Below are 21,071 nucleotides of genomic sequence, written 5' to 3'. Positions count from 1 at the left end.
GCAGACGCGTGAATACGACGGGAGGAGAACTGCGTTAGCTTTCCGATGACAGCAATCTTGCCGCGAAAGTCGGCCATTTTCATGGAAATTTCAGCCAGTTTTTCGCTACCTACGATCCCAAAAATATTTTTGAAGTCAGCTTTGAGCTGTTTTGAGGAAAAAGTTTCGTGGATGTGATTAAAAAAACCTTATAGATATCAAATCTGATGTTTTCTAAAATTCAGTTTTTTTTACAGGATTTTCGTGATCTGAAAGCTGCGTCTTGCATGCCGGTGCTTGCATGTGCAGCTCGCGTTGTTTGGCACCGCGTGAAAAGAGGAATCAACAAAACAAGCTAGAAAAAGGTACGCGGAAATGTGTAATAATGTCTGGCGCATTGAAGGGTTGAACGTCGAGGGTGTGCGTCGAGGGTTGGCGTTACTTTTAGTACATTGAGGGGCTTCAGCGCCCCGCTTAACTACAGGCTCCTTACTGTGCCATTTGCCGCATTAAGTTTAGTTAGTAAGTTGGAAAGGAAGGGAAAAAGCACGGAACATACAAAGAAAAGGAAGGAAGAACAAAATGAACGAAGGAAAAAACAAACAATTCGGTAACGTAACACCAAATGGAGTTTGTGCGTAATGAGAAAATGTTCTAGGCTTCATCATCCATAGCTAGGTTAAATTCAATGCTGAGATGAGGCCCCTCTACGTATCTCCAGCCACATATAGCTGACATCCGCCAGGCGCGACCGTCACACTCGAGTTAATGGACAACCCACCCTTATCCCTCAGCCTGAGTCTCTGTCGTCCTCGCCTGCGTTTCGTTGTAATCGTATGTGGTATATGCTGTAAATAGGGCGCCTGCGAGTTCATGCGCTACACAGTGTGGCTGCTGGAATAAAAATCACCACCATTAAGTATGACCATGCTGCTTTGCTGATGCCCTCAAGTTGATTTTTATCCCTTGCACAAGGTGCTAGGATGGTGTCCTATAAAATTTCGATAACGTAGTGGTCTCCCTAAGTGCTGCATATATGGTTGTGCAAACTGCGCGCATGGCATCTATAGTAGGATACAACTTAAAAAATAAACGTCGTATATTACGCCGTTGACCAACTACAACAGTAAAATAAATCAGCTTTTTAATGTTTCACCATCAAACAAGCCCGAGCAACCAACATTCTTGAGTTTATACTTTCATCTTGTGGTAAGCTTTGGGCAGCAAGAAAATGTACTGCTATTATGCCACTGAGAAATTATGTGTGGCGGTACTGAATGTAGGCGCAACTTCACTGCAAACTTAAGCCGTATCCGACTATAGCTCAAACACTTCCGGCCCACCGAAGGTGTGCGCTCACCGAGTATGGAAAGCGAAGTCCACGTCCCCGCTGTTCCAACACCAACCAGGGTTCGAAAGAGCAGGAACATGAGAAACTTGGACGACAGCGCTGCCAGCATGCCGAACAGGCACTGTACGAACAGGAAAGCTGTGAAGCAGACCCGTTGGCCCCACCTGCGGTGCGCAGAGCAAGCGTGTTGCAGCGCCGGTGCTGCCCTAAGCTAGGCCGACGAATCATTCTTTCGGGAGTAATAGGCTACGCTCGCATCTGTGCGATGTCAATGCATGTTAGGGATTCCCAGATGGCAGATATTAAAGCACTTACTGTCCCTCATAGCCGAGAGAGAGGGCAGTTCAGGTACGTTAGGATGTGTTAACTTATACCACTGAATTAGCCAGCGCTCCGGAGAACATAAAATAACGAAGTTCTTCTTGCTTACCTCTTTACTTCACTTTCCCAAGAAATAACAACAATAGTATGTCTCAATAACAGGCACAGTCGTGCATTACGGTGTTAACAGCGACAAAAATGCGAGTTCATTCATATGCAATTCAAGCAATGTATTTGTGGCCGCGTGCTTAAATGAGGCAGGGGTTGGGTACTCCGCGGTGTACGAAGCTTAGGAATTCCAATTATGGGCGGTTTCGAAGGCGCGTTACTAACTCCTTCTTGTTACCTTCCCACCTCAAATTCGCGCCTAGGCGTTCCTCGCAGAAACCGCATTGTAAGGAGCTATGAATAACTAACTGACAAGTAATACTTTACGCGAAGATATGTTGTTTCTTCATGTGAGTTAAAATCATTTTTTTAATAACTGTTTATTTGTTCGCATTAATTTTTTCGACCCATTGGATCTAAGTGAATGAAGCAAACAACTTTATCCACCGCACATAACAGTGTGTGATTGCGACAGGTCACCAAGTCATCTAACTTTGCCGCAGCGATTTTCAGCACCTGTACCTATAGGGAGCGCCATCTAAGAAAGGAGAAAGAGGGTGGGTATTCAGTGCGTGAAGAATTGTGAGTGGCAGGCGAGCTTCTTGGTTCTATACACGCGTTCCGGCCACCCATGACGGCTAAGCATTTCACTCCAGCTGTGGCGCAGTCTCATGTAATTCATTCATCAACTCTTGCGGGCCTTGTCGATATACTGACGCAGGACATCACCTCAAAGCCTCGATTCCGACGTACTCTTTTTCGCTCTTGCAATGGCAAATTCCTGCTCCTGCGCTGCAGCTGCAAATGTCATGCAGTTCGTCTCTGAAGCCTGCGTTCTTAGACTTTTGGACGTGTCTCGATCCGCCAGTGGTGCAGAAAGAATAATTGAGGACGGTGATGAGAGGAGCCATTACCTGTGCGACACGAGGACGGAGAGGAAGTGCCCCGCTAGTAGACCGGCCCCGAAGAGGAACATGCTGAGGGTCGCCAGGACTCTCCTGTTGCACACGAGGTCCCACTGTACGCACAGAAAAGAACGATACGTACCCATATCGACGTGCTCAGGTTATCTGCCGCCGCTCTAGACGCTCAACGCGATGAATAACTCATGCACTTAACGTCATGCTTCTTCTCAGCTGAATTCTTAATGTTCTTTTTTTTTCGTCGTCCAGTTTCTTCGTTACTCTCGCCCACTCAAAGATGTACGGGTCCCGCCTCATTTGGCGAAAAGCGCGAAAGCGAAGCTGCTCAGAACAGAGGAAGCGGCGTCTGACCACCGCTGCTCGGTTTCAAAAGCAATGCTGTACGCACGTGTGGCTGCATAGACATTGGAGGGTTTAATGCAGCGTTACTGTATGCTGATACCGCACACCAATACCGTATATAGATGTCGTGTACCGATAATCTACCGTATATGGTATTGGTGTACGGTACAGTAGCTGCACAGCTACTGTATTTAGTAACGCTGTACTAAAACTCTCTATGATGGTTTGGTTTGGTTTATGGGGTTTAACGTCCCAAAGCGACTGAGGCTATGAGAGACGTCGTAGTGGAGGGCTCCGGAAATTTCGACCACCTGGGGTTCTTTAACGTGCACTGACATCGCACCGCACGCATGCGAGCACAGTATCTCGCTCGTCAGCAGCCGCCGTACATTTTATTTTTGCTCCTCAGCGCATCCCTCGGACACTCCAGACAAGTGGGGTTGCCTATCAGCTGCACGTGCTAGCTGCAGTAGCATGCAAATAGCGCACAAAGGTGCTACGGAAAGAGTTCATGAGAGGCGGATGTTCTTAATTACGAATGTGAGGGAAGACGCACTGAAGTTAGCCCAAGCAGCCTGTAGTGGCATTCAATCACTATCGGGTGCATGCCTGAATGCAGGCGCGTTTACTTCCGCTTTGTAGCCAGATGATAGGGGCAGTCTGTTGACCAGGTCCGTGTAAGCGTCAACATCCGAGCTCGTTCCAAAAATAACAGCCAGCTTTCGCAGTTCAGACGCTCTGCCTTTTTCAGACTCCTTCATCGCACCGTTGCATTTCTTCGTGGCCGTCCTTTTCCGCCGCGACAACCATACGACGAGCGTGCCACAACGACAACCTGCTGTTTACAAACACGTATAAAGCACTTTCCCCAACAAAAGGTTTCAGACGGGGTATTACTCGGCACTGCCTTCTTGTCATATCCTGCGTCTTTGGTAGCCTTTTTCTTTCTTTCTTTCTTCGCTTCCAAACTTTCCGTTTCCATCCGCTTGGCGCACAGCGAAAGGGCGGTGCGCGAGAGCGTGTGCGTCGTTCGGCGGCCACTTTGCGGCCGGGGCCCCGGAATCGAACCGAGCTCGCTTACGGCTCTTTTTGCGGCTCATCACCCTCCGTTCTGGTCGGCGGTTTACAGCCAGTAAACTCAATTACGCAAACAGCCGCGGCCGCAGGGCCGCCCTTCCTCCGAAAGCATCAAATGCATACAATGTCCGAACCACCACCCTTCACCGCAGCACCGCAGCGCACTGCGCACTCTTCTTCCGGGCGTAGACAGATAGATGGCTGTATATTACACCCCGCTTATCCTCTGGGATTTTTTTTCTCCTGCTCTTTCGCCCTTGTAACGCGCGCCAAGCCGCGGCTTGTGTATAAAAATATATAAATGTGCGTTGAAAAAGATATGTATATGTATAGATATGTACGCTCGTGTACATTTTTGTTCCTTCCGGTGGCTCGGCGAGAAAACTTCTCCTGCCGCCCGAGCCGAGCGTCATTTATTCTGCGCTGAGGGAACGCTACGCCAAGCCGGCTGAGGCGGAATCGCGGCCGCCTTGGCCCGGGTCCAAGCGCTTGATCGGCGCCCGACTCGGCCCACCCCGGGGACTGCGCCCCTGTCCGCCCCCCTGCCCTCGCTAGCCGCCGCTGCGACGACGTGACGCTGTGCGCGGAAGCTAACGCTCGACGCCTCGGCGCTATCGGGACTGGAATGTGACGCATTACGAGTGCGCGCGGCGGACTCGTCTCTGGTCGTCTTGCGCTGTCGCGGATGGCGCCCGTAATCCTCGGTCGAACGAATGCGATAGCGGTGAAGACTCAGGCCGCGATTCGGCCTCGGCCATCCTGGCGTTGATTTGGAAATGACACCGCGCTGGCACGGCTGCGGAACGACGGAGCCGGAGGTTTTAAAGGAGAGGGAGTAGTTAAATTGCGAGAGCCTCCCTAGGGCGCAGAAAAAAAAATAAAGAAGAATGAAGGACGCCTCCAGTTCACCGTCGCGTGAAGACAGTCTCCTGATGTACAGCCGCCTTTTATAAGCGCCAATTCTGCGCCTCTTCTCAAGCGATAATCCTACTCGTAATCGTAAGTATAGCACGTGCCACGTTCAGGGACAGAATCGCTCTCAAGCATACTTCAACTGCCGTTAAAATAAAAGAAAAGAGGGGGAAATTAGTAAATGCAGGCCTTGCGTAGTTTACCACGGATGACCCTTCCCTAGCTACCATTGCGCTGGGCCAAGAAAGGCGAAGAAGTCCGGAAAAAAGATGCCTCGGTGAATCTGGGAACTTTTCCTCTGAAATTTTGGTAATTTGTCTTAAGAGGCGAGACATAGTTCTCACTGGGACCTGTAGTCCGGCTTCCACCTAAATTAGGCTTGAGTGGCTCACGCAAGTAAAAAGAAACGGGGGTAAGGGGTGGTTAAAAGTAGACCTCAGACTCTTTGATGGATTCTCGCCTCCGATTTAATGCGGTTACATTGCAGGCCGCTTTGGTCACGATTCGCAAGGACGCGGCTCAGAGACATCATTTAGGCAGTTACGCTCTGGGAGGCATGTTCAGCGAGGAAGTCCGCAGCGTTTTGAGGCTACTCAGCCAAAAACGTGATTGCTTGCTGCTGTTGATAATAGGCAATTAAGCCGAGGTGACAATCCCTCTTGCGCGCTGTAAATCGCTGCCTAATGACCCCCGGATCCGAAAAAATGGAGGCCACAAAAATGATCCAGAAGTACCTGCGCACGCTCTTTGTACGTGTGCATGACTAAACTAAAAAGCTGACGGAACAAGGCCTCATGACTTCGTAGATTCGTTTCACTCCCCGACTAGCTCCAAAACAGCCCCCGATCAAACGGAACTGCAACAATATGTTTGCTAGCTAATGCGATACTATTTTTACAAGCTCCATCACCAACATCACGACTGTTCGCGCTAGCAACTTCGGCAATTATTATCGTGATCATCAGCAATAGGGCTGTGACATCCACCACAGCCCAGAGGTGTCTCCCCACTGACATCTAATTAGCCCAGCCCAGAGCCAGCCGCTACCATCTTCGAGCACAGTTTTGCTGAAAATTGCCTCACAGAACGCTTGAACACGGGCTAAACGGTAGATAAGAGAAAGCGGAAAGTAACACTCGACGAGTCCGCATATTCGGAAAATTTTCGGAAATTATAAAAGCAGTGGAATAGGCTTTTATAAGTACGGAACCGTGGCTTTAAGGTAAAAGTAGCATATCAGCAAGGACAAAAATGTGAAATGGAGGGAATTTGGGCGAGTTGGTACGGATCCATATTTTGTGGCACCACGGAGACGAAATAATCACTCGGTCTGTCCTCTCTTCGTCTGCGTCTCCGTTCTCGGGGTGCCACAACAATATGGACAAAAATGTGTTGAAGACGACAAAAACTCAACACTGCCCGCTATCCCTGTTGTAGAGCGCCGTCACCCATGTACGTGATGAGAATATTCAGAAACTCGTTGACATGTCCTTGCCAGGCACAGCACGCACTTGCCTGACTGTGGACACGGTATAACACGGGCAGCTTCGCACGCTAAGCACGGGCAGCTTCTGAATTGAGAATGCCGCCGTCACTTGGAACAGAATCCCCGCCGGGGATGCAGTAGCCGCACACAGGCGCGGCCTGCTGTCCAGGCGAACACAGATGTCGCGAAGCCGCATGAGACAGCGGTCCAGAATGCGCCCTCCAACTCAGTGTGCATGCCGACCACGCGAAGCGGTGCTGGCATGGGCATACAAATGCCAAAATAACGCGCATGCACATTAAAATCCCTCATTACGGCGACAGCGTTCTGCGGCATACTGCGCTAGAGACCGCTTGAACACCTACCCATTCTATGGTTTTCATAGTTTTCTGAAGTTCCAGAAAACATCCTTAAATTATTTTTGGGTCATCTAGCAGTGTGAAGTGTGGAGCTTTAAACCTAAGCAGTCAAACTTTGAGTGAGTGAGTGAGTGAGTGAGTGAGTGAGTGAGTGAGTGAGTGAGTGAGTGAGTGAGTGAGTGAGTGAGTGAGTGAGTGAGTGAGTGAGTGAGTGAGTGAGTGAGTGAGTGAGTGAGTGAGTGAGTGAGTGAGTGAGTGAGTGAGTGAGTGAGTGAGTGAGTGAGTGAGTGAGTGAGTGAGTGAGTGAGTGAGTGAGTGAGTGAGTGAGTGAGTGAGTGAGTGAGTGAGTGAGTGAGTGAGTGAGTGAGTGAGTGAGTGAGTGAGTGAGTGAGTGAGTGAGTGAGTGAGTGAGTGAGTGAGTGAGTGAGTGAGTGAGTGAGTGAGTGAGTGAGTGAGTGAGTGAGTGAGTGAGTGAGTGAGTGAGTGAGTGAGTGAGTGAGTGAGTGAGTGAGTGAGTGAGTGAGTGAGTGAGTGAGTGAGTGAGTGAGTGAGTGAGTGAGTGAGTGAGTGAGTGAGTGAGTGAGTGAGTGAGTGAGTGAGTGAGTGAGTGAGTGAGTGAGTGAGTGAGTGAGTGAGTGAGTGAGTGAGTGAGTGAGTGAGTGAGTGAGTGAGTGAGTGAGTGAGTGAGTGAGTGAGTGAGTGAGTGAGTGAGTGAGTGAGTGAGTGAGTGAGTGAGTGAGTGAGTGAGTGAGTGAGTGAGTGAGTGAGTGAGTGAGTGAGTGAGTGAGTGAGTGAGTGAGTGAGTGAGTGAGTGAGTGAGTGAGTGAGTGAGTGAGTGAGTGAGTGAGTGAGTGAGTGAGTGAGTGAGTGAGTGAGTGAGTGAGTGAGTGAGTGAGTGAGTGAGTGAGTGAGTGAGTGAGTGAGTGAGTGAGTGAGTGAGTGAGTGAGTGAGTGAGTGAGTGAGTGAGTGAGTGAGTGAGTGAGTGAGTGAGTGAGTGAGTGAGTGAGTGAGTGAGTGAGTGAGTGAGTGAGTGAAGTGGTTTCCACTTCAGCTCGCTTCCTTCTCGTTCTGGTTTGACCTGCCTAAGCAGATCCAATAGGAGGTGTAAGCGGTAAGTCGAAGGTTTCCGAGATGGTACTGGCGATACTTCGACTCAATAGTACGCGACTGTTATGGTTGGATACCGCCTCCACTACCCCTAAGGAACTAACCTACAAGTTATCGCTGCTTCTAAAAATGGTGTTTGTTCACAGCGCGCGTTTATTTCAAGCAGCGCTCCTACTGCTTCACGATCGGTGGTACGACTAACTGAAGGCATAGAGAATTTGCGGGAAATTCGGCTTTTTCGCAATACGTGAAGCCCTCTGAGGACTGCGCGAAGATTCGTCTCCTACCCAGAAAACTGATTGAGGACAAAAGCTTGTGAGCGACGAAGATGGGATCCGCTTTCGCAAGTTACCGATTGAGAGCCTTGGTGATAACAGCTGTCGCCATCTGGCGCTCACGCCTGTCTCCAGCACGAACTACGTATGAGCGGTAGGATCTGGTGGTTTGTTCTCGACTAGTTGGGATCGGGAGAGGGCATAGGAGGAGAACTGAGCTTGAGAAGGCTTGTCTGTGTAAAAAAGGCGATTTTTTTTTCACAGTGGGTATTACGCGAGTCACTAAGCATAAAACGAGCATTTGAGAACAAAGCTATGAGTAGCAATAAAAAAAACACGAGTGTTTCAGGCGATTTCAAGAAGAAAAACGCACACCGATGAACGTTCATTCTCTGGATTTGAAGCAAATGTCTGCTCTTTTGAAATTCAATGGCTCACCGAGAAGGACGACGGCGAACACGCTACTGCGATGTTCTCGGGCCCCTTAGAAAATAGAGTGGACCAAAATTTCACGAAACATTCATTAAACAGTTCACTGTTGCTGCCCCTTCGGAACGCACCTGCCCAATAAGCGTCCTTCTGTGGCAGTGGCAGCATTCGTCTTTCGCAAATACGGCTGTTGTAGCTCATACCCTTATCTTTTCGGTAGCCTCCTAGGCTTTCGCGTGCCATCGAAGGGCATTTTAAAGAATCTGATAAAAACAACACTTCCACGTGTGCTTCCAAACACTGAAATTGTACTTGTGTACTTAAAAAAAACTGCAGTATCTTCATTTATTGTGCAATTGCGCATATTTTGAATATATATTTCAGGAGCATTTGTCTCGCACTCATAAAAAAATACGATAGTGTCATTGCCCTTTCACTGCTGTGTGTGTGAAAATGACTGCTAATGCTTTTAATCCGACTAAACTACAACCGACACTTCCGGCGCAAAGTGGCGTAAATTACGCGACATAGAAGAATTATACAGTTCGAGCGAAGGCAACGTCAGGCACATGTAACAAGGCAATGGTTCTGCGTTATCGTACATATATAGGAGTTTAGATCTTCCATCATAACGTCCCTCCCAAGTTCATAGATCTGAACGTGTCCACACGGCTAGCAAGAAAACCAGCTCGGCTTCTGTAAAATGACTACGAAGTCGAAAAAAGAGTAGCTGTGGCCCGGGGCTCAAAACCGAAAGTACCGTCATCCTCTGCCAGCTCAGCTGATGAGGCAAATTTGAAGACAAACACTGACTGCAGGCCACGGCTTAAAATTGTGAACCATTCCGACCTCCTGATAGAACCGCTGACTCAATATTGTCTCAGCCTGCGCAGCGAGGGCTTCATTTTTGCCACAGTTTCGGACTTCGATCCCCGACCAGGGTGAATCATTCTCAGACTAAGCGCCACGTCTACTTCCAAGCAGCTCAGCTGCTTTTACTTGTAGCCGTCTGTCTGAGTTCACGACGGTGATGAGTTTTATGACGAAACTCTCTCCTTCTTTGGCGGACATCCGCGAAACTTATACAGCCCCTGCCTGAGACCATGCCTGCTTGACAGCCTTCAGGGAATTCTCGAACCTTAATGCTCCAGTCTGTTGGCACGTTCTTCTTTTACTTGTGTTATATACATGCCTGTATAGCTTCTCTCTCCTAGTTGTTTGAAGACTAGCCGTGCCGCGCAGCTATTTGTTCTCTGCAGTTTTCGTGTTCTTTTTTCCGCCCTTTCATCTTTTCCTTTCCTAATGTCGATGGGACCCTTATATCTATCTCCGCTTCGCTTCAATGCCTTACTTAAAGCGAAGCTCCGCCGACGTCGCAACAACGGCCACTACTGTCATTTCTCCTCCTGGCCTTTAACTATCTCTGATTGTTGATTTTTTTTGTACGTTTGTTTTCAGCTGACTTTCATAACCACACGGATTGCTCTTTTTACTTAGCCTTACTTAAGAGGCTGCCGCTATTAAGATCTAAGTCATTTCCTTTGGGCCGCCGTTTCTTCTCTTTTGTGGTAACCACCCGCGCAGGCAGCATTCGACGCTGCCCAACAACAGTGATCCCATCAACACGCCAACACTAAGGACGATGTGGCTGCACTGAGAAGATCGAAACTACCTCCCAATCGAAATGACAGCTCGTCCTTTGAGGCTTCCACTAGGTTCAAGTTATTTCCAAAAATTCGCGCTTTTCAGCGAACCCAGTAGGCTATATCTGGAACAGATAAAACATGAACAATGAAAAACTGGCCCTTAACGTCTCAAACCTTCTACAAATTGTGCTCAGAAAAACTGCTACGGCATTAGAAGCCTTGTAGTTTTGCAAACCCTCAACCGTAATCTAATACTCCTCTCGGTGATCTTTCAGGAAATAAAGATAAGTCGCAATAGTTACGCTCAGAATTCCAATCTCAGCCGATGTGCGCTGCAAGTTTAAGCCGCTCAGGTGGAAGTTCTGGCACTGCATCGCTGAATGGCCAATGTTACTGCCACCCAGTCAACAAAAAGCAAAAGTGCCTCAAAAATGCATTTTGCCCGCAAGTGCAAGTTAAATGAATGCAACTGGGTTCAGCACTGCAAAATTGGTATACTATAAAAGCTCAGTGCCTTCGACAGGACAGCGCTTGTTGACCGACACTATAGCAGTCTATTATTTGCTCGTGAAAGTGGGAACTTATGTATAACACTTTTTAATAACAGGTATCATAACTAATAATTCTGGGAAACCTCCACAACAGGCATACACTTACTGTTGCTGTTGCTGCAGGTACAAAATGTGAACACAAAAAAGTAGAAGGAGAGAAGGTGTGGAGAGGTACGAAGGAACCCATGCCCAAGGCAGATAGCAACGCGTCGAAAACTCATTTTCGTTCCCACCAACAGCCAGCTTTCCGTCCGCAAAGCCATCCACAAGCTAAGAATATGGAGAGCAGCAAAGAAGAACAGCGCTTTCTTTCTTTTTGACGGCGAATGAAAGAACAAAACGGCCAACTCGAATAAAAACGAAACCAGCAGCCGAGTGCTTCGAGAAGAACGTGGAGATATTAGAGCGCAGGTCTTTAACTGCGAGGCCTGTCTGAACAAGACCGCAGCGTTGTTCCGGGTGGCCGCAGTATATATCTCACCGTCTTTCCTATGAGACGGAAGAGACACGAATGATCCTGCCGAGAGCTTGGAGTAGGTGAGTCGCCAAGGAACTCCGCGCAACCTCGAATGGGTGGGGCGGAAGCTCGACAGTGACAGATGGCACGCTAGAGCCGAATGCGATGCCGCTGGGATTCGCCACGGCTTCTAGGCCTCGCCAAGTCGCGACTGGGCGACGCGATCCATCGCCCCTCAAAGGAGAGCTGCGGCGCCCGGGAGATGGTTTTGTCAAGGAATACTTGAGGGAAAAACTGGGATAAAAAATGACGCCTACACGGTCGTGATATCGGGCTCGTGTGTCCCGAAGCACATTCTGCGTTCGCTTCTTTTCAGCTGCGTTCGGCGCCTCCCGGCGGTAAATAATGACACAAAGAAAGCATTCGTACAAAACGCACGCATAACTGACAGAAAGCTTCTATTTTATAGAAACACACACATATATAGAACTGACAGAAAGTTTCTATTTTATAGAAACTTTTTCAGTTGTGTGTGTGTGTGTGCGTGCGTGCGTGTGTGCGTGCGTGCGTGCGTGCGTGTGTGTGTGTGTGTGTGTGTGTGTGTGCGTGCGTGCGTGCGTGCGTGCGTGCGTGCGTGCGTGCGTGCGTGCGTGCGTGCGTGCGTGCGTGCGTGCGTGCGTGCGTGCGTGCGTGTGTGTGTGTGTGTGTGTGTGTGTGTGTGTGTGTGTGTGTGTGTGTGTGTGTGTGTGTGTGTGTGTGTGTGTGTGTGTGGCAGATAACTTATATCTGTATGTCAGCTAATGTTTTTAGCAGCAGGAACTCGACGACGGCGCTGTAGGGAGAGGGAGACAGAGAAAGAAGCTACAGCGCGCTACACAGAACTGAGTGGGCTTTGCACTTAAATCGCATTCGCCTCAAGTGCTTTCAAATGCAGCACCCTCTATGCTCACAAATGCGACGTCGCTGAACTCGAGCTCATGCCTCTTGTCGATAGTCGATAGCGCAATTAAAGCATGAAAAGGCATACCTTCAATTCTGAGCACATATTCAGCTTCTGTAGAAATAACGAAGCAGTATGTGGAATTTCCATATTGCGTCTACTTACAGATGCTGCAGGGCAGTTGCTTTATACAACCACAAAACAGACGCAGTGCAGAAAAATATATAGCTAGTGCGTCGAATGGGTGGTGCATGACAATACACTTCCTTTGGCGAAATTTGTTTCGCTGATTTTAGTCAAATCGTTCTCTGTTAAATGATTGTTTTTGTACTTTTATCGCACGGAGTCCTCTTCGTGGCCTCCTTCTCAATGATCATACGAAACATTTCATGTTCATTTCACGATTTCTTGCAACACAACAAGATACAGAATTTATTTTCTATTTTCCTAGCTCCTTGATCGGTTGCTTTTGTATTCTGTTCACGGCAAAAGCGTGGTAGCTAATGAAATAATTGTATTAATTGAATATAAACGCTTTCAAATAATGGTTTTCTTTTTTCAAGTTTTGATGTTGAACTCATTTTGACCTCATATTATGGGAAGGCTAGAGGCTAGTGTTCCCAACATTTGCAGTCCCATAAAATATGAGTGAATAAGTAAATACAAATCAAAGCGAAATGTAAACCACGTACATCGAAACAAGACTGTTCAATGATAGATTTGCGGACTTAACTGAGGTATAAACACCATCGCGCTTTCCGAAATGTGCTTAGAGTATGCCAGACTCAATACAGTCAACGAAGAGAGGCCGCTGCTAGAAGCGCAAACTGTTGCTTCCATAAAACAGGTATCATTGTTGCGTACGCCAATGTACTTTGTCCCGAATGAGGTCTTTTCCGCTTACAAAGCGGAAAAGCAAGCAATAAAATATACACACGAGTCCTTTCTGTCCGCGCTGGCATTGTGCCGGGTGCTCTTCCGAACAAACGAACGGCCTACGACTTTTCCAAGAACGATATCGATTGTCAATTTGCCTTATGTTTCAAACGACTTTTCTGTTCTCAGCTGCAACAAGCGATGATCTGAGAGCAGATTAAAGCACTTGAGCCCCTAATGAGTGAGCTAATTACCTTGTCATGCACCCAGTGCGCGTTATGGAAAAGCCGCACTTTGAAAAGGAACCTCAAATGGGTTGTAGCCTGAATGCCTCACTTATCATTTGCATCGCACAAAACTAAGCTATTTCATTCTCGTCACATTTTCAGTTCTATTCTGTCAATAATATAAATTCCTCAACACCGACACATGTGGATGAATTTTCCTCCAAATATTTACTGCGGCAACTATATAGCATGGCTTCAACTTGCGTTGAGGATGCTATTTCTCACGCGCAGCGAAACGCTTATACCAGTTCTCTCCGACGATCCTAGTGATTGCACGAGTTTTGCTGTGAAAGCCTAAAAGCCCGTTGTGCCTCTGACGGTGGGGCTGGGAAATTTTATTTTTATTTCTTTTTTCTTGTCCATTTACTTTTTATGAAAGCTTACACCTCTCGTGCCATGACGTCCTCAAGAAACTTAGCAACGCAGCATGCCGCTGCAGTGAACTGCAAATTAGTTTGAGCAACACTACGCTCGCTGCTTTTTCAAACTAAGCGGTCCAACTTTCTCCTGTTTTGTGTCCACAAACTCCGAAGGCGTGCGGGGTTCACCCGTTTTGCATAACGGAACCAGGAATCATATTATTTGAATAAGGAAGGAACGCTAAGCGAGTTGGTAACAGTTCAATGCTGATGGAATAGCGCGGAACGAGACGAAAGACAAAAGGAAGAAGGCACACAGAGGCGAGCGCTACGTCACAACTAAGTTCTTATTGAGAAAAACAAAAATCGCGCTATTCCATCCACAGTGAACAGTATTTTGTAACCATTCTTTTCCTGTTCCATCTACCGCATCTTGGCCAATCGGCACCAGCGCCATTAATATCAGAATCAGCTATGTGCACCGGGGAGAAAATTCTCCACAACTCCTGAGCGGAAATTGAAGCGTACAGCTCTGTTATTACCTGGTGGCTCTAGATCAGACTTGTGGTGGTGAAAGCTGGACTCGCGTCCTGTAATGTGCTGTGGTGAAATGAGTCGATCGTCGGTCGACATGAATTGGAGAAGCAAATCATTACAAAATATGGCCTGTGGGTCTTAGGCTAAATAAGATTATTTTATCAGTGTTAAGGCTAACGCAAAAAAAAAATGGCCCGCAATATTTTTACATTTTGACACGAGCCATTTCGGTGAGCGTACAAGTGTACCAACCAGGCACTCAATGAACACGTCCTCATCGACATACTGTCTCGTGGTTCTTCAGCTGTTGCAGGTTATCGTGACTTTTGCTCGCGACTTATTCGTAACTTGCTGTCTTCTCATTACTGGCTCCCTCAGTCGTTATCGTTGGACTTGAGAGCATATTTCGACACACGCCTCAGTTTTCAGCGTAAAAACAAATGTTTTAGTTTTTCTTCGCGTGAATTGTTAGTGACTCCGTGAAAACGTTAATGAAGACTTCCTGTTCATGTCCATTCTTCCGAGGTGGTCTAGAAGCGTGCCCTACTCGCAGTGCATGTTGAGAGTTATTCATATCTTAAAATTTTGCTCTCTCTTTTACCCTCACTTTGTCTCTCTTTGACTTCTTTCCAGTTTCTCGCAGAGTTATTCGTACCCAGCACCGACCCCGTGGCAGACGGCAGCATTTAAGCGCAACGTTGAATAACTTCGACTATCTTAATGTCCTATACCAGCTCCCGACCAACTATAAGCGCCGAAATTGAGAGAAAAAGCATGTGGTGGAGGAGAGAAGGAGGGCAATGATCGAGACAGCGTGGCCGTGTTCAGTTATTTCAAAACCCCATGAACAGAATTCCGGACGACCGAAAGTTGCGTGCGTTGAAATTTCAACACACGCGCACCTTATTTTTTGTCTACTTTCTTTTTAGTTTCACGTTCATTAAAATGCTCATGCTGATGCGGCGCATTGGACCATCGGTCTCGAGAAGAGTGATACCACGCCATGGCCACTATTGTAGCTTGAATGCTCAATTAGCCCGCTCGCTATGCTGTGATTTGTTCGAATGCGAAAAGCGAAATTGTTATGGAATATTTTTTCGCTTTGTATGTTTTTAATTGAAAAAAGAGGGCATGGTCGTAATTTTTCTGGAGCCTTTCTTTCTAGGGTGTATTCGGCAACATATTTCATGTGTCAGCTACGTATAAATAACCTTCATAGTTATAAATAGTATGTGAGCGCACGCGTAATGATCCTTTAAGTGCGTCATGCATAGCTCAAACAAAAAGTGAGTTGACCCCAACTTGACCTTCTTCCTATGTTTTTTGTTTATTACTTTTTAGCAACAAACCGTCACGAGATGAAAGAAGTGAAATCACATGTAAGCTCACGTGAGTGTCTGCTCTTAATTTAAAAGGGGTTCTCGAGAAAGTGTTTAGAAAATTTTTAGGGGGTTCACCATACACATGACCCAGACACGGCGCAATCTGTACACCAAGAAAAAAAATGGACACATAGAGTTTTGGGTAAGAAGGCAGCGACGAATAATACGCTCTCGAGATGCGTGCATAGCGACGGGAATCATGCCAATGCGGGCACTGGTGTCTAACGGTCACGACAGCAGTATGTGTGCGCGGAAACGAACGATTCTATAACCTCTACTGGAGCTCAAAAGATACCTGCACGGTCCGCCGATTATTCCAAATCTCTAGACAGTGTGTCACGTCGTAACGTGCAGAGCCTCGCACGACCTGGAGTATTTAATGTTTCGTATCAACTTAATCAATTGCATAATATTAATTATTCAGCGTTCAAACTATCGGAGATGCGGAAAAATGTTCCACTGAAATTATGCACGCTGTCCAATAAAACTTCAAAGTGACAGTTCTTTATTAGCATTTTTATTTCCCTCACTGAAGGAAGCACACACGCCAAACCGCAGAGAAGGTGCCGACGCATGCAGTTTACTCAAGTTATAGGCCGGTGACGGCGACACTTGTACTTGGTTTTTTGGTCTTTCCTATAGCTTATAAAAGCTCCGTTTAGAGTAGTGTCTTTCTTGGGAAGATGCCGCAGTCTATCGATACAGGCCAACTTCAATTTATCATCGGTGCCCCTTTCAACAATGATTAATTTGTTTGTTTGTTGTTGCTTTTTTTTTTCAAAATAAGAAATACTACTGACTGCGACAGCCGAGCCCCAGCAGAACTGCTTCAATTTCATGCTCGCTATATGCACCCGTTTCTTTTTTTTTTTTAACTCTTGGTTCAGAACAAGCGGGACAGCCTGTGTTCAGTTCAGTTCAGTTTTATTCCTTAAAGGCCCCCTTTTCAGGGGGTGTTACATAAGGGGTGGGAATACACTTGAAAATGTGAAAAAACAGCAATGATTAACATTGAATATGACCTGTTACACGCGCTTGAAAAACAGATGGCGAAGCGATGACGACGATGTCATAGGGAAGGCCGTTCCAGTCTGAAACTGCTCGAGAAAAGAGCGATGCAGAAAAAGTAGTAGTGTGCGATGGTGGGCATGCAACTTGCAGTGGATGACTGGTGAGGTGAGATATGCGTGCTGCGGCTGTGATGTACGGTGCTTGATTCAGGGAAGAATAGAAAAACTTGTGAAAAAGAGCGAGGCTAGCGATGCGGCGACGAAATGAAAGGAGTGGCAATCCGGATTTCACTTTCAAAGTTGAAACACTGGTGCCGTACGAGTATGAGGAATGAATGAACCGGACGGCGCGATTTTGAACAGATTCCAATGCAGTGATTAGATGTACTTGATGTGGGCTCCAGATGGCAGATGCATATTCTAATTTTGGTCTTACCAATGATTTTTACGCGAGCAGCTTTACCTCAGGTGGGGCAAGACGGAGGTGACGCTTCAGGAAACCGAGTGTTTTATTTGATGCTGAAATGATGTTACTAATATGAGCGCGCCATGAAAGATCAGAGGAGACAGTGATTCCCAGATATTTATACGATTCTGTTAGCTCAATCGGTGTATTAGAAACAGAGTAATAAAAGCGATAAGGGTTATGACGCGGAGAAAAAGACATGAGTTTGCATTTAGTAGGATTAATGGACATCAACCAATTATTGCACCAGTTTAATACACTGTTAAGATCTGCCTGAAGGGTGTGTTGATCATCACGATTGTTAATGGTACGGTAAATGACACAATCATCGGCAAACATTCTAATGTTGCAGGAAACATGCATGGGCAAGTCGTTAATATATATTAAGAATAGAAGGGGACCAAGGACAGATCCTTGTGGGACACCGGATGTTACTGGGACGGACTTAGACAGGTGGCCGTTAACATAGACAGACTGCGAACGATTAGTTAGAAATTCTTCAATCCATTTTAAAATATTAGCGTGTAAATTTAGCTGCGAAAGTTTTAGTAATAGTCGGCGGTGAGGGACCTTGTCAAAGGCTTTCGCAAAATCTAGAAAAATGGCATCGGTCTGCCTGTTACGGTCGAGATTAGCATGTAAGTCATGAACGAAGAGTGCTAGTTGGGTTTCGCATGAGAGGCCCTTGCGAAATCCGTGTTGTGAAGGGTGGAAAAATTCGTTTGCGTCAAGGAAGTTGATGATTTGTGAGTATATGACGTGCTCCATTATTTTACATGGTACGCTAGTTAAGGAAATGGAGCGGTAATTCAAAAGGTGAGTCTCTGTTACCCGATTTGTAGACTGGAACGACCTTTCCCTGTTTCCAGTCAGCTGGAATGATTCCTGAAGAGAGTGACTGTGAAAAAAGAAGACATAAATAGGCTGCACAAATAGTGTTCACATTCTTCAAAAGTTTTGAATTGATTAGGTCTGTACCAGCTGCAGACGACAGTTTCATATTATGAATTATGGATGAGATGCCTTCTTCGCTAAAGGTGATAGCCGGCATGAAGGATTCCAAGTTAAAGGATGATAAGTGTGGAGACGCGTCAAACTCGGTGGTGAAGACAGATGCGAATGCATTGTTAAAAACATCTGCACAGTCGTTATCAGCAACAGGTTCATGCAAGTAATTCGTTAACGTAATATGGGAACGGTGCGTAGGATTTAGGACCTGCAAAAATTGCTTTGGGTTGCTTATTAGTAGGTTTGGTAAGTCGTGGTGATAAAATGAGTGCTTGGCATCACGAACGGAATGTAAGTATAATTTTTCGATTTCGTAATTTTTTTTCCCATGCGGCAGGCGTGTCGATGCGTTTGGCGGAGCGAAAAAATCGTTTCTTTTTGTTTTCTAGGCGTTTTAAGGGCCGAGTAAACCAGGGTTTATTGCGGTTAGTGTGAAAAGTAATCGTCGGGACAAACGTATCAGTGAGACTGTTTAATTTGTTCTTGAAGATTGACCAGTTTTCATGAATTGAGCGAGTGTGAAATGCGGATTCATATTCGGGAAAAAAGGTGCTAAGATCTTCAGTTATTGTGTTGTAGTTCCCTTTATCGTATAGACGTATTGTTTTTTTCAGATGTTTGTTTTTTAGTAGAGTGAAATGAAAATAGAGCATGTATGACTTTGTGGTCACTGATTTCCGGAAGAAAACTGATAGATGTTAGTTTTTCGGGGCTATTGGTTAATATCAGGTCGAGTGTGTTTGCTGATTCTTTTGTCACACGGGTTGGCTGCGACACTAATTGGGTAAGGTTAAAATTTAGACACATTTCAATAAAGTTATTTGCCTCTGCATGGCATGTTATTTCAGAGCTAGTTAAGTTCTGCCAGTCGATGTCAGGGTAGTTAAAATCACCAAAAAGAAGGATGTAAGCATTTGAATATGTGGAAAGAAGTTTATGAATGGTATTATTGAGATGACGTGGGAAGTCAGAATTAGTCTGCGGAGGTCTGTAGCAAAACGCCGAGCAGTACTGTTACGGGGGCAGTGCGACAAATGAGCCATAATGATTCGATGTCAGAAGTGACGTCAACAACAGAGCAAGATATATTCCTATGAATTGCAGCAAGGACACCCCCCCCCCCCCCCGCGAATTTTCCGATCATTTCTATAAACATTGAAATCAGGCAAATCACAACTTTTCATTACTTATCAAATACTGTGGGTGCTAAGACCAAGCAAGGCTTTCAGTGCAAGGTAATATAAACCGAAGAAAAGTAATTAGTGAAAGATGAATAACAAAACTTGTTGGTTCAACTTGACGGGGCAAGAATTATATTATTTGGTTGTGCTTGGCTACTATTCGGGATTATGTTTTGATATCATCGTTTAAATATCCTGTTGTGTCACTAACTCGATTTTTGTGTTTGCGGACAAGTGTGCTCTGCCACAACTAACCCTCACGACCAAGAAACGCTGCAAGATAAACTTTGAACTACCAAAATCGGTGCAAGAAATCTGCCGGATCTGACAAAGCCTTCCAAGGTGCAAAAATACGACTCCTCTCAGAACTAAACGGTAACAAAGAGCGATGCTCTATCTGCGCTGGCTTCAGGTGAATAAGAAGCACTTCGATCCCAGTATCATGATCTATTCACTTCTGACGTCACTTGTATTTCCTTTTTACACGCACTTCAATCGTGTTACTTATAGCTGCATCTTGTGTACCTCAGTCCTGTAAATAACTCATTCAGCAGAAAGCCAAGTCTTGTAACAATTTTTTTTTTGTGGACAACACACAATGACAATATTTTCTCTGCAGCAAGCTAATCGCTAGAATATCTGCAGTGAACGCAAAAACGCAGCACTAACGCGCTTAAAATTGACCTGCCGCAGCTATATTTGGCCAACATCGAAAGTACTTGTGCGATGCAGTAAAAGCCTCACAATGTCGCGTTCATCTTTCACGAAAACACACGACCTTAAGCCCGCCGCCCCTTCTCCTTTGTAGACACCGACGGAAGACTGGCAGTCTTACACTGATCCATAAATACCACTACGCCCTCAGGACGAGCGCTGACGTAATAACACCATTTCCACTTCGCCAGCTGCAGTAATAACTAACTGCTAGCCTCTGAAACTCTTGCTCACTCATTGTTGATCCGTACACGCAACGAGTGGAGCACTCTTCCCGATAATGTTCTGCACATAAGCCATCCGGTGAGATTCAAACAATATTTATTGGAGTAGGGAAGTGTATAGCCTCGTTATTCCCCTTTCTCTTCTTTCACAGCGACAGTTTTAAGAGGAACTTTAGCCCGGTAGGCGACGTTGCCGTTAGCGTCGTGGTGTGTCTTAACCGAAAACGACTGCGTTCAGCTGCTGCCCGAAGAGAACGTTGCCATGGCGGGGCTCAGCCATAATGGTTGTGAAGGCCGGGCGGTGCACACTCTCGAGCAGATGTCGAAGCTGTGTGACCTAGGCGCTGTTGTGCGTTATATTAAGTTATATGCCTATGAATTCTTTTGACTTTGTATGCTTAGCTGATCGATACGCCTGTGATCCCTACCCTCATGTAACTGCCCTTTTCTGAGCAGCTGAAGTAAGTGAAATGAAAACAATGGACCAACACCGTTCCCACTTCGAGTTATTGGTCAGTTCGCTCTCGCCCTACCATCTGATCTACTTTCCGTCCTGGTTAGCTCAGTTAATACAGCGACTTCTCTACACAGGCAGTGAAAAAGGGTTCGAACTCTGGACCAGGGCGAACTTTTCTTCAATTACGAAGTTCCTGTGAAAGCTGTATAGCTTTCCTTCATAGCCGCATGGCTGCGTATGGGTGGATGCTAATGAGTAATTACTCCCTTATTATCAATTAAACTTACTATTATTATGACACTCCAA

At 46.3% G+C, this 21,071-nt stretch overlaps 1 protein-coding gene across 1 annotated transcript in view; it reads right to left on the bottom strand.

Moving 5' to 3' along the window:
- LOC149351200 (beta-alanine transporter-like) overlaps nt 1-21,071 on the bottom strand; it is a 77,956-nt gene that overhangs the window by 44,833 nt on the left and 12,052 nt on the right. The window contains exons 3-4 of the mRNA XM_089576985.1: nt 2,674-2,777; nt 1,340-1,494 (exon numbers count right to left, since the gene is read on the bottom strand). Coding sequence (XP_089433111.1) covers nt 1,340-1,494; nt 2,674-2,777 — 259 coding nt within the window. The remainder of the gene's footprint in view (nt 1-1,339; nt 1,495-2,673; nt 2,778-21,071) is intronic.

The sequence above is a fragment of the Amblyomma mixtum genome, chromosome 3 (genome assembly GCF_055824585.1).
Source record: "Amblyomma mixtum isolate Tamu chromosome 3, ASM5582458v1, whole genome shotgun sequence".
Taxonomy (NCBI): domain Eukaryota; kingdom Metazoa; phylum Arthropoda; class Arachnida; order Ixodida; family Ixodidae; genus Amblyomma; species Amblyomma mixtum.
The sequence above is the reverse complement of the archived record's forward strand: the minus strand, read 5'-3'. Positions and strand labels throughout refer to the sequence as shown.